The 14,052-nt window shown below is 46.9% G+C and overlaps 1 protein-coding gene across 1 annotated transcript; it reads left to right on the plus strand.

Annotated features, from left to right (window-relative positions):
• The first annotated feature begins 3,467 nt into the window (after nt 1-3,467).
• On the plus strand, nt 3,468-14,052 carry LOC119111162 (cuticle protein CP14.6). The gene is made up of 3 exons (XM_037234988.1): nt 3,468-3,593; nt 7,719-7,889; nt 13,774-14,052. Exons 1-3 carry the CDS (start codon nt 3,468-3,470, stop codon nt 14,017-14,019), a joined length of 543 nt encoding a protein of 180 aa, XP_037090883.1. The 3' UTR covers nt 14,020-14,052.

The raw sequence follows: 14,052 nt of genomic DNA on the forward strand, positions 1-14,052 counted from the left end.
TGGATACCCTTTAACGAATAACAAATTCCCTGAATCGGAGTACTGATTACATGTGTTATGATTTCTGAGTACCAGTTAGAGGCGACGACCAATCGAAGAACGAGCACGTGCTTGTAAAATTGAGGAAGTTTTACTAACCGATACTACTGCATCTTTACCTTTTCAACACTATTTAGCCCCATACAAACCGATGAAATCCAACTGAAATCGGGAGCCGTGAAGAGAACGGCCACAGAGGACATTCCCACGGTCCCTGAGCAAATAAGCTTATATACTGAAACATTTCAGAGCAATCTTGCACAAATTTACAGGATGTTACAAAAGTTGGCATTTGTCTTCCCGTGAGCTAAATTTTGGCTCCGTGCCTGGCCGAAATCAACTGCCATTGTTGAAGAACTCCAACTGGCTGGCGGCAGGAAGGAGGGGGGGGGGGTGAACTCTAGTTCGGCACACCGAAATTTAAAAACATGTCCTCAATAACGCACGTCGAAAGGGAAACGCTGAATTTAAATGTATTCCGTGATGCTGGATGTTTGTTGGGTTTGTATGACATGTTACATAAAATACATCGAAATGGCGATTTAGAGCATTGCGGAAAGCACATTAACTGTTGTGAAGTGGCCGAACGTTGTTGGAATTTAGATCCGCAAATGGTGTGGGATGCGGGCGCACCGTTTTAGGGTTAAAAGGGTTAATCAGCGTCAAGAACTTAGGCATGATGACAATGGACAAATCTCAAGTTGTTGCGTCTTATTTTTTAGTCATGCTAAAAAGTGATGACCTTTGTTTGCTCTTTTTCACAACGTCGGTAAAATTCAAGGCAAGTGTCGGTCTTTTGCCACTAAGGTATCAAGTCAATATATTTTGTTCACGTTTGACCCCTGACTCCTTTTCTATTGCTCATTGCTTGATGCATGCAGGATCTGTTATAATAAAGGATTGATTGTGGTAGCATAGGAACAATAAAATGGCGGACGCTTGGTATCTAAGACTTTAAGTACTTGCCTCTGCTCCAGTATTGCGGAGTAACATTTCTGTGAACTTTTGAAAACGAATGGAAATCGTGCCACTGCGTGATGTACATCACGCAAGCGACAAAAAATAATAATAAAAACGTGACCATGCTTCATGTTGGTGTAGCTATTAGTAACAACGGCCGAAATTCAACCTCTATCTAATGATGCGTTGCTAGCATCCATTTAATTGCTGGAAGCATTTGACAGCCTGTGCAAATACGACTACAGCACGTAACTTGTTTAGCATAGCTTATGTAAAGCAATCAGCCCCTCCCCTCACTGGCCCCGGATCTGCCCCCTGCGGTTAAAATTGATTACTTACATTATTCAGTTTGGTCAGTTTGAAATAACACTATAGTACACTCCACCGCAAGATCTCCTGCATATTGTCAAATAGTCACTCATGCGCGCTTTTGTGTCTGACGATGGAATGCGGAACCGGATAGGCGACAGTTGATGAGCCATCACACGCCACGTGAGCAATGGTTGTCCACTCATTATCGTCTTGCCAAAAGCCTGCTGTCCTCCACACCCTGATGTGTCTGCTCAGTCTGCAATTATAACGTCACATCACGTCAAACAACAGCTGCTTCGGTTGCCACAGCTCGGAGAGCGGCTGCAAGTCACACACGCTGACGGCGCTTCGCCAGCCATCGTTGCACCCGCTGCCTGCGCAGGTAGTAGAGGTGCCGATTTCTAGAAGGTCGCGTCCAAAGTCCATGGTTGGACCAACAAAAATCCAATCGCTGCAAGACACCAACCTACTGCGGGTACCCGTTCAGGTCCTGAAGTAGAAGCAGCTCAAGAAAGACCGCCCAAAGCCCACCAAAATGCGTCCAAAAATCAGTTTCTTCATATATTTTCAATCCACCTAAAAAACATAAAACCACCACCACACACAAGCAATAACTCAAGCCACACCTCTCAATACATTCCTTCACATTATCCGAATGATAAGAAATAAAATTATCGTCTGCAAGTGAGGCGCATCCTGCATATCAATATACGACACGACAGAATGATATCGACCATCCAGAAAAGTCCGGATATTTGTATCCACGTCCGTTCAATTTCCAATTTGATTTTAAGATTTTTCAAATTTATAATCTAATCTGCACCTGTTTCTGGGAGCATGCGCGGAGGTGTGCACGGAGCCCAGACGATCTCGCGGGTGGGCATTTAGCCAGCGGCAAGAGCTGTGAAGGTCGCCGTCGGCTGTCGGGGCAGGGAATGGTCGGCATGGTGGGGTAGCTCGCCCGCGCGACGTCACCGCTGACGGCAGGGGAGCTCGCCCGCGCGACGTCACCGCTGACGGCAGGGGAGCTCGCCCGCGCGGCCTCGCCGCTACCGCCGCTTATAAGGCCCGGATCTGGAGCTCTCAGCATCAGTCGCTTGCTGCAGCCGTCCCAGCACAACAGATCTGAGGACCACAGAGCCATGCAGCTGATGAATGGTGTGTGCTGTACTTGCACCAAACAGCGGCCATGTACCGGGAGGCCGAACGAGAGGATTACCAGGCAGACGTGGCACTGGGCAGGCCCCATGACAATCTGATACCCGTAGTGGCTAACGCATCTTCAGCATAGGGAATTCCATCACTGTTACAGAAACATGTCCAGTCGAGGACTTCCAAGTTATCTGTTCTTTACAATCACTGACTAGACACTCAAGCAAGTTCGGGAACTTTAAAATGCGTAGCAAATGTTTGGACAATCATGTGTCGGTAGACAAGGAAGAAAGGAGCTTTGTAGATGAATACTAATTGCCAGAAACAATTACGCATTTGCCAATTGGTAGGGAGAGATTTACTTTGGTTGGACTCCTGAATGACACGTTTTTATTGTCAAACTAGTGCACGTATATCGAAGGCATTGTCCTAACCAACGCGCTGGCTTTTTCCCTAGCTCGTCTTTGCTACACTGGTGGTTGCGGCTGCGACTGTTCCGCAAAACTACAACGCTAATGAGTTTGTGAGGTCTGGACTGCCCGAGATCCGCATTCTTAGCCAGAGGTTCGGTTAGGATCCCAATACTGGAAGCTACGAGTACAGCTACGAGCAAGACAACGGGCAGGCGGTAAGTTTTTGAGGATTTTATTCATATCCATTTCACATGATGACACTGAATTCCTCATCTCGTGAGCCGTTGACACCGAATGACTAAATACGTTTGATTAGTGAGGGAGCATCCATACACTGCCGTACACTGTACATTGCCGGGGATGTACTTGTTAGTCAGGAGGGTAACGTAAGTCACAGCCAAGCCGGGTGCGGTTGGTTTGAGTCTTGCACTTCATGCTGTCCATACTTCTGGGTAAGAGGATACGAAGACTGTCTTTCAGAGTCGGTGAATAAACCACACTTCACATGAAAGAGGCCATCGGTTCTAACTTTATTGTGGCAGCGTCCTTCATCATTCATCACTTCATCAGCCTTCACTGATATTGGGCATAATGCACAATCTGTTTTTGCAGGTGGCTGAGACAGGTCAGGTATACCCTGGACCTGAGCCAGAGACCGGCAGCCTCACCCAGCAGGGCAACTACCAGTTTGTGGGAGATGACGGCAGCACCTACCAAGTCAGCTACGTGGCCAACGAGGGAGGCTACCAGCCGCAGGGTGCCCACCTGCCGGTGGCGTCCGCGCAGATCCCGGAGTACGAACAGCTGAGGATTGAACACCCCGGGCTGTTCTGGGCAGAGCAGCAGCAATGCGTCTAGGAATATCAGTCGTTCAGGCCATCTGATATCATCATCAACCCAGGTTAACGTTTGTAGGTGGAGTGTAGCACCGAGGAGCTCGCTACATTTTAATGCGTTTAATACCCACTACGCGAACAAACTCAAGCTTTGTTAAAAAGTGAGATGATGGAAGTCACATACACATCCTTTTCTTACATTCGTGTGACTCTCTTCCTTGCGATTGTATTATACGCCTACAGGTTTCCTTGGTGTCCCCTCAAATGCCGTGAATGAATACTGTGTGATGTCTTTGTGCGATGCATGCTAGTTGTTATCAATACACTTACGTAAAGGTGTGACGTGTTTCATAGCAGCCATGAGCTCGATTTTTTAATTGAAGCAGAAGGACTTGTTGTTGGAGCAGAGCACTGAAAAGTGAGTGCTTTGATCCAGTCTGCAAATAACATCATGTTTTGACGTGCTGAAGGTTTGATGTGCACCAAGGCATCAGACATGGAAGGATGATGGAAGTTCCATTGTTCTGAATAAGCACACTGCACTATGGGTCATAGTACAAGACATTTAGCTCAAGGCCGAGTTCGGGTCCTGGTGTTCGGAGCTTGAATCGAGTGTTTTACTTTGTTCGGTCAACATTAAACAAAAAGGGTGCATTAAACAGTCTACGGTCAACTGCAGTTATTTTTACAGCCAATGGCTTGGAGTCTGCGTTCGAAAACTTTGGTGGATATTGTAGCTTATGGAGCTTGTAACGAGTAGACATGCATGTAGCCTAACTGGCCTTAGCCTGATGTTAACTCTACCATCATGGGGTTCCCATAGTAGTCAAGCAGATGTGTCATTCCTACCACACGTCCATTCCCCTCCTAATTTCTACACCTGAAGACAGCGATTGCCGTACATAGGTGCTTCCCTTTTGCTTTCTGCGCGTTATTCCACCGGTAGGACGTCAAATGGAAAAACACAGGGTCAGTTTAATAAAGCGTAAAGCGCTGACCCAAACACAACGTTAATTTCAAGGTAAGCAATGAAACAACAGGCTATTTCCAAATTTCCTGCACCTGAGTTCTGGTTATCAAAACTTAAGTGCACGAATGTGAAGGGCTCGACAATTCTTTTCTCGGCCCGGATCATCACATGGGTCATGGAATTGCAACATTTGGGTGACGTGATTATGACGTTATGAATGCCAAGGTGACATTGAAATACTCTCCCCGCAATAGTCTTCCCATCTTCGCGGGCGTGTAGCTCAGAAACTAGAGGGATTTAGCTCTGAAGAAGGGCTGGGCTGTGAACTGCATCGAATGATCTTCAAGATGCCTATTTCGATTCAGAATGTCATAGAAATGAGGAAAACTCCCCTCGAATCAGATTACGAGCGCGTGCCCATAATCTTAACAAAGTTTTTCTGGCCGATACTCCTACGTCTTACATCATCTACCTACTACTGTTCAGCATATAAGTATCCACACATAAGGTGGCTGACCTACGGCAGGCCAAAGGCAGGCCATGCATTTGTTTTCACCAAGTCATAACTTTACTGCCGATGTTGTCAAGCTCATACGTTATGCAGCGCATAGTTCCAGAAATTAGCCAGTCATCCATTCAGGACTTCGACGTGCCATGAAAACATTTTTGAATGCCTCTTCAAATGGCCTCTAATGTGAAAAAACAAAACCTGTTCCAAGCGAGCGGCTACTCCAAACAACTTAGACGTCGCCTTCACCGACAAGTCACATAACAACATCGACTGGAAAAACAACGCCATAACAAACGACAGCAGCAGGAACATCATCATCAACATCAACAGCAACATCGTCAACATAAGCAGGCACACCATCGACACTAATGAGACAAAGACCTGAACGACTATGATACGTTATCATACTTGGGTAAAGCTGTGTGCAAAGATAGAGTCAGTTTTAAAACGTGCAAGATAAAATAAGTTGCCAAAAATTTAGCCTTAATGTTATTTCAGCATGACAAAACCAAAATACTTTGAAACACAATCTAATCCAGTCGGCTTTCTCACCACGTCATTGTCCATCCGGCACCCGAACTTGCAATGCGTGTATGCCTGGTTTACAAGGCAAATGCTTGACATCTGGTGTTGTGTATATAAAAAACCTGTTTGAGATTTGAGGGTGCGTGTGAAAGTTTACCTTATGCTGGGAAATCAAAAGACCCCTTCAGCTACGGTTTAACGAGCAGGCCATAGGCACAAAAACAAAGAAACAAAATAAAACTCCTGAGACTCCCATTAACGACTATTTTCTTTTTGCACACCAAAACTATCAGATGCGGCGTGATGAGAACCCCATACTGTAAGAATTTTGCAAAAACCAAACACCACCCGCATCGCAAAATGAGTCAATGAATCCACATACTCATGATAAAACCCTTTCTTAATAGAAAAATCTCATCCTGGAGAAAAATGCAGTCGTTACCTCTACACGGCTAGTGGCGGATATTACCACGTCTTATACTTCTATGTGAACTCCATGCATGCTTTGACATGTCTGACGCTCGATAGGAATTCAACAAGACAAAGGCACCTGCAAAATCGTATCGCATCGACGTCGGGAAATCCCAATTTTAACTTTTTCATAGATGAAGTCTGTCTCCGAGCCTTGATTTTGATGTCTTCAAGCTGAATACGATAACGAAACCAAGGTCTATCGAATTTATTATTTCGAGCTAGATTCATTAGATTCGTTGGTCATTAAATTCTTTAGACAGTTCGTCCTATCTTCTGACATTGCCCAACCACGGACGTCATCATAACTTTCTTTATGTGGTGGGGCCGGAACTCAGTCAGCACTATGGTAAGCAATCAAAAGTAAACACTATGGCGCTCAAGTAAAGAACATGGGCATCGGGGGATGGGGGGGGGGGGGGGGGCTAGCAGTTACTACGTCCCTGTGCCGAATTTCTAGTTTCTAGCGCGGCTGCTACCACCGTCCACAGGCTATCCCACAAAAAGCAAGCCCCGAAAGCCACTTAAACTCACCCTGCAACTGGTGGGTGAATGAAAACTCAGGCGATCTAGAAAAATGAGCTGTTGGGACGGGCTCCGTCACTTGAATCGAATAAAAAGAAAGTAGATGGTCGTCGGTGAGAGACGTACAGCGTACATCTCATGATGTACATTGTGCATCATGCATACCAATTTGCAACACGAAAGAATGACAACGTTTGTTAAAAAAAACAGATATTTCTGCCCCTGTTTCTGGAATGTCCAATTTGAACTTATGAAATTTCCAAACTTGACAAAATTTGTAATTAAATCGGTGCTATGACCTGAACGGAGGCACAGGCATTCGCGAAGCTCGGACGATCTCGCGGGTGGGCAATCAGCCGGCAATAATTACTGACAAGGTCACCGTCGGCTGGCGGGGCAGTGATAGGTTGGCACGGTGGGGTAGCCCGCCGGCGCGGCCTCGCCGCTGCCGCCGCTTATAAGGCCCGGAGCTGGAGCTCTCGGCATCAGTCGCTTGCTGCAGCCGTCCCAGCACCACAGATCTGAGCACCACAGAGCCATGCAGCTGGTGAGTGGTGTGTGCTGTAGTCGCCCGAACAGCGGCCATGTACCGGGCGACCGAACGAGAAGATAAACAGACAAATGCGGTATGGGGCTCGTCCCATGCAAAGCTGCTGCTCGTAGTGTTTAATGCATCTACAGGCTAGGGCATTGAATAATTGCTACAATAACATGCATAGCCAAGGACTTTCAGTTGAGTGGTTCTTTTCAATAATTGACTGCGTGTTCTTGGGAACGTTCCGGAGTTCCAAAGGCATAAGAATAGTTGTGCAGTCCTATGCTGATAGCTCATGAGAAGGCAGCTTTTGTAGCAGCAGCAAAAAAGGGCAGCAGCCATGAAGCCTTTGCTGATAGGTAGGGATAAATTTCCTTTGAGTGTTCACTAAATGATCCTTTTTTCTTGTCAAAATGGTGCACATATATCGCAAGCACTGCCCCAACTGACGCGCTGGCCTTCTCCCTAGTTCGTCTTTGCTACACTGGTGGTTGCAGCCGCGGCTGCTCCGCAAAACTACAATGCTAATCAGTTTGTGAAATCTGGGCTGCCCGAGATCCGTATTCTCAGCCAGAGGTTCGATCAGGACCCCAACACTGGAAACTACGAGTACAGCTACGAGCAGGACAACGGACAGGCGGTAAGTTTATGAACAGTTTATTCCTCCTCATTATGCGTTATGCCTTGTGTACTACTACTCTGGCGAACTGTTCATCTTCATGACTACATGTCTGCGATTAACGTAACGAGTCATCTGCACACATTGCAGGATTGTATTTGATAGTCAGCAGTGTAACGTTAAGTCGCAACCAAGGCGGTTTTGGATAGTCTGAATCTTGCAATTTAGGCAGCGGATTCTTACGAGTGAGAGGATACGAAGGCCGACTAAGCGAATGGGCGATTAAAGCCCACTTCACATGCAAAGGGAATGCGTTCTTCCTTCAATGCCGAAGCTGTCTTCCAGCTTATGCGGTAGTAATGCAGCGCATAGTCTCAGCCTTTAGTGATAACACATATCATATGCATGCTTCCTTTGCAGGTGGCTGAGACAGGTCAGGTATACCCTGGACCTGAGCCAGAGACCGGCAGTCTCACCCAGCAGGGCAGCTACCAGTTTGTGGGCGATGACGGCAACAGCTACCAGGTCAGCTACGTGGCCGACGAGGGAGGCTACCAGCCGCAGGGCGCCCACCTGCCGGTGGCGCCCGCCCAGATCCCGGAGTACGAGCAGCTGAGGATTGAACACCCCGAGCTGTTCTGGGCAGAGCAGCAGCAATACGTCTAGGAGCATCGCTTGTTCAGACCCTCTGATAGTAACATCAACCCAAGTTAACATTTAGAGGTGGAGTGCAGCACGGAGGGGCTCGTTGCATTCAAATGCGTTTAATGCCGACTACGCGAACAAACTTCAGGTTTGCTAAGACATGAGATGATGGAAGTTCTATACACAACCTTGGTGTACCTGTTCATGTTCTTTGATTTCACTGGATATGATATTTTATGCGGTGAAACGCTTGCAAGCCGTCCATTACCTGTGTGGTTATGCTGTGCGCCTACAAATACCGTTCTTATTCTGCTTAACTGTCTGGTATAAGCAACGTGCAATAACTTCGGCCGATGTATGCTAGTCTTTATCAATAAACGTACGTCATGGCGTGGCATGTTTTCATGGCAGTCGTGGGCTCGGTATGTATATTGCAGCATAGGAACTGTTTCTTGGAACAAACCATTTCAAACGAGATGTTTGCTCCGGCTTCCAAATAGCATGTCGTATCGAATTGAGACATGGTTGTACACAAATGGCGCAGCCAAGAGATCGAGATGTGTAATCAACTTTGCATAATTCCCGACGAAGCACATTGCGGACATGCGTCTGAGTGCAGGTTTTTCAGGCCAAGTCCGACGTCAAGTCCAGGCGCTCTGAGTCTTAATCGAATTTCTGACTCCTTTTTGCAACATTAACCAGTCCGAGTTCGAGGCAAAATGCAGTCATTTTTCACGGCTTACGAGTCTTGATCTGCGTCCGACTCGGTAGAGACTCAGTCCACTTCCGAGTTTGTTTTTGAGTCTTATGGTTTCATCCCGGGTCTATCAGTTTTAAAGATAGTTCCACATCATGTTGTTGGAGGGCGCATTGCAGATGATGAAAAATGTAACGGGTTGGCTATAATTGGCCTAACTGACCTCGTTTTATGTCAATCTCACTGTCAAAATAAGGCTCCAGTAGAAGCCAAAAACGTTTGCGATCCCTGCACGCACACACACGCACGCACGCACGCGCACACATCCCCCCCCTCCCCCCCCCCCCCACACACGCCTCCTCTCTATTACACCCGGAAATATCTGCTACAGACGAAGATAGTGAATGCCGAACATTTGTCCTTCCCTTTTGCTTTCTGCCCATCATTTCATCTGCAAAACGTCATACAGGAAAAAGGGCAGTTAAAAGTGGCTTAAAGACAGTCTGGCATTAATATCAAGAGCATGCCCATCGTCCATGATGTAGTTCATACAATTCTTAACTTAGCGTTAGGCGAACCAAAACTGTTTTTCCGGGTGGGCAATATAAAAATCATCTACCTGTACTTGCTGCATTGTTCGTTGCATTTGATCGAATAAATACCTTTTAACGAATGGCAAACTCCTTGCATCTGAGTACTGATTATAAGTGTCCTGATTTCTGAGTACTAGCTAGAGACAACGGGCAATGGAAGAACGAGCACGTGCTTATAACCGTTAGGAATTTTCACTGACAGATACTACTACATCTTCACCTTTCCAACACTATTCAGCCCCAAACAAACCGATGAAACCCAACTGAAATCGGCAACCTTCGTGACCATGCTTCATGTTGATGTTAGTCCATAAATTCTTAACCTAGCGTTAGGCGAACCAAAATTGCTCTTTCCGCGTGAGCAACAGAAAAATCATCTGCATGTACGTGCTGTATAAGACTTCGCATTTCATCGAGTGGATACCTTTTAACGAATGGCAAATTCCCTGCGTCTGAGAACTGATTATAAGTGTTCTGATTTCTGAGTACCAGTCAAAGCCAACAGGCAATCCTAGAACGAGCACGCGCTTATGAGATTGAGGAAGTTTTACTGACCGATACTACTACATCTTCATCTTTTCAACACTATTGAATCCACTGAAGCCCAATGAAACCCAAATGAAGTCAGGGACGCCGTGAAGGGAAGGACCACGGAGGATTTTCCCACGGTCCCTGAACAAATAAGCTTATGTGCTGGACGATTTCAGAGCAATCTCACACAAATTTGCAGTATGTTGGCAACAACTTCGCGTTTGTCCTCCGATGAGCTAAGTTTTGGCCTCCTGCCCGGCCGAAATCAACTGTTGTCGTTGAAGGACTCGAACTGGCTTGCGGCCGCGGGGGGGCAGGTGATCTTTAGTTTAACACGCATTAAGTTAAAAACATGCTCTCATTAGCGCACTCAAAAAGGGAAAGGTGAAAAATAATTTGTGATGCTGGATGTTTGATGGGTTTGAATGATATGTTTCATAAAAGACATCGAAACTGCCATTTAGAGCGTTGCGCAAAGCACATTAGCTGTTGTGAAGTGGCAGGACATTGTTGGAATTTAGGTCCGCAAATGGTGTGGGATGCGGATGCATCGTTTTAGGGTTAAAAGGGTTCATTAGCGTCGATAACTTAAGCATGATGACAATGGACAAACCTCAAGTTGGTGCGTCTTGTTTTTTCAGTCATGCTAAAAAGCCATGAGCTTTAATTGTTCTTTTTCACGTCGGTAAGATTGAAGGTGTCAGTTTTTTGCCACTCAAGGTATTAAGTCAACATATTTTGTTCAAGCTTGACCCCCTGACTTCTCTTCTAATACTCATTGCTTGATGCATGCAAGATCTGTTATAATAAAGGGTTAATTGTGGTAGCACAGAAACAATAAAACGGCAGAAGCTTGGTATCTAAAACTTAAAGTACTTGCCTCTCCTCTTGTATTGTTGAGTAACATTTTTGTGCACTCCTGAAAACCAATCAAAAATCGTGCCACTGTGTGATGTACATCATGCAAGTGGCAAAAAAATAATACAAAACGTGACCACGCTTTATGTTGGTGTAACTGAAGGAACAACGGCTGAAGCTCACCTTTATCTAATTATGTGTTGCTAGCATGCATTTAGTTACTGGAAGCATTTGGCATCCTGTGCAAATACGACTACAGCACGCAACTCGTTTAGCATATGTAAAACACTCATCCTCTCCCCTCACTGGCCCTGGATCTGCCCCTGGCGGTTAAAATTGATAACTTACATTACTCAATTTGATCAGTTTGGAATAACACAATGGTACACTTCAGTACAAGATCTGCATATCGTCAAATAGTCATGAGCGGCACACTCGGCTTAAAAAAAAGATCGTCCTCCGATGGAGCTGAGATTAGTACTGATCGAAATCATTTCAAATTCACACAGGGTAGCTCTACGCCCTGATCTGAGGCACCCAGGCCGTGACCCTCTGTTTTGAGGTCGGGCTACTCCCACGTTTCTATGTGTTGAACGGTGTAATGCGGAACGGGATAGGCGACAGCTGATGAGCAATCGCACGCCACTTGAATCATCGTCGTTCATTCATTACCGTCTTTCCAAAACCCTGCTGCCCTCCATACCCTGATGTGTCTGCTCAGTGTGCACGTGTGACGTCACATCACACCAACAATAGCTGCGTCGGTTGCCACAGCTCGGAGAGCGGCTGCAAGTCACACCGTTACACGCTGACGGCGCTTCGCCAACCATCGTTGCACCCGCCGCCTCCACTGGGAACAGGAGTGCCGATTTCAAGAAGGTCGTGTCCAAAGTCCATGGTTGAAACGGCAAAAATCCAGCCGCCGCAAGACGCCCACCTGCTGCGGGTACCCGTTCAGGTCCTGAAGTAGAAGCAGTCAAGGAGAGACCACCCTAAGCTCACAAAATGCGTCAAAAAATCACCTTGTTCATATATTTTCAATCCTCCTAAAAAGCACAAAAACACTACCACATACAAACGATAACTCAAGTCACGCCTCTTAACGTATTCCCTCACTTTATTGGAATGTTAAAAAATAAAATTATCGTCTGTAAGTGAGGTGCATCCTGCATACCAACAAGCGACACGACAGAATAATATCGGCTATCCGAAAAGTTCCGAATATTTGTATGCATGCCCGTCCAATTTCCACCTTAGTTTTTCTGGATTCCTCAAATGTATAACCTAATCGGCACCTCTTGCTGGGAGCATGCGCGGAGACGTGCACGGAGCTGGGACGATCTCGCGGGTAGGCATTTAGCCAGCGGCAAGCGCTGTGAAGGTCGCCGTCGGCTGTCGGGGCAGAGAAAGGTCGGCACGGCAGGGGAGCCCGCCCGCGCAGCATCGCCGCTGCCGCGGCTTATAAGGCCCGGATCTGGAGCTCTCAGCATCAGTCGCTTGCTGCAGCCGACCGAGCACCACAGATCTGAGCATCACAGAGCCATGCAGCTGGTGAGTGGTGTGTGCTGTAGTCGCCCAAACAGCGGCCGTGCACGGGGCGACCGAACGAGGATTAACAGGCAGACGTGGCACTGGGCAGGCCCCATGACAATCTGATACCCGCAGTGGCTAACGCATCTCCAGGATAGGGAGCTCCATTATTGTTACAGAAACATACCCAGTCGAGGACTTTCAAGTTATCTGCTGTTTCCAATCACAGACTGGATAACCAGGCAAGTTCGGGAACTTCCAAATGCGTAACAAATGTTTGGGCAATCACGTGTTAGTAGACAATAAAGATAAGAGTTCTGTGGATTAAAACGAATTGCCAGAAGCAATTACGTATTTGCTAATTAGTAGCCAGAGACTTCTTTTGGTTGAACTCCCAAATCACGCGTTTTCTTGTCAACATGGTGCACATATATTGCAGGCATTGTCCTAAATAACGCGCTGGCCTTTTCCCTAGCTCGTCTTTGCTACACTGGTGGTTGCGGCTGCTGCTGCGCCGCAAAACTACAACGCTAATGAGTTCGTGAGGTCTGGACTGCCCGAGATCCGCATTCTCAGCCAGAGGTTCGATCAGGATCCCAACACTGGAAGCTACGAGTACAGCTACGAACAGGACAACGGACAGGCGGTAAGTTTTTGAGGATTTTATTTCACTCATTTCACATGATGACACTGGATTTCTCATCCGGTGAACTGTTGACACGTTCTGACTAAATACGTTTGATTAGGGAGAGAGTCATCCGTATACATTGCCAGCGATGTACTTGTTAGTCAGGAGGGTAACATAAGTCGCAGCCAAGCCGGGTGCTGTTGGTCTGAGTCTTGCACTTCACGCTGTCCATACTTCTGGGTATGGGGATACGAAGACTCACTTTTATGATCGGTGCATAAATCACACTTCACATGAAAAAAGCCATCGGTTCTAACTTTATTGTGGCAGTGTCTTTTTCGTTTGTGCGTCGGTTTTGCAGCGCATAGTTCTAGGGATCAGCCTCCACCGATATTAGACATAGTGTGCAATCTGTTTTTGCAGGCGGCTGAGACAGGTCAGGTGTACCCTGGACCTCAGCCAGAGACAGGCAGCCTCACCCAGCAGGGCAGCTACCAGTTCGTGGGCGATGACGGCAACACCTACCAAGTCAGCTACGTGGCCGACGAAGGAGGCTACCAGCCGCAGGGCGCCCACCTGCCGGTGGCGCCCGCGCAGATTCCGGAGTACGAACAGCTGAGGATTGAACACCCCGAGCTGTTCTGGGCAGAGCAGCAGCAATACGTCTAGGAAGATCAGTCGTTTAGGCCGCACTGTGATATC

This window comes from Pollicipes pollicipes, unplaced genomic scaffold (genome assembly GCF_011947565.3).
Source record: "Pollicipes pollicipes isolate AB1234 unplaced genomic scaffold, Ppol_2.1 Scaffold_7261;HRSCAF=8764_pilon_pilon_pilon, whole genome shotgun sequence".
NCBI lineage: Eukaryota > Metazoa > Arthropoda > Thecostraca > Pollicipedomorpha > Pollicipedidae > Pollicipes > Pollicipes pollicipes.

Coding starts and splice junctions, on each gene's coding strand:
- LOC119111162 (XM_037234988.1), top strand. CDS start 3,468: ATGCACAATCTGTTTTTGCAGGTGGCTGAGACAGGTCAGGTATACCCT. Junction 3,594..7,718: donor ATGACGGCAGCACCTACCAA/GTCAGCTACGTG, acceptor CCTTCTCCCTAG/TTCGTCTTTGCTACACTGGT. Junction 7,890..13,773: donor AGCAGGACAACGGACAGGCG/GTAAGTTTATGA, acceptor CTGTTTTTGCAG/GCGGCTGAGACAGGTCAGGT.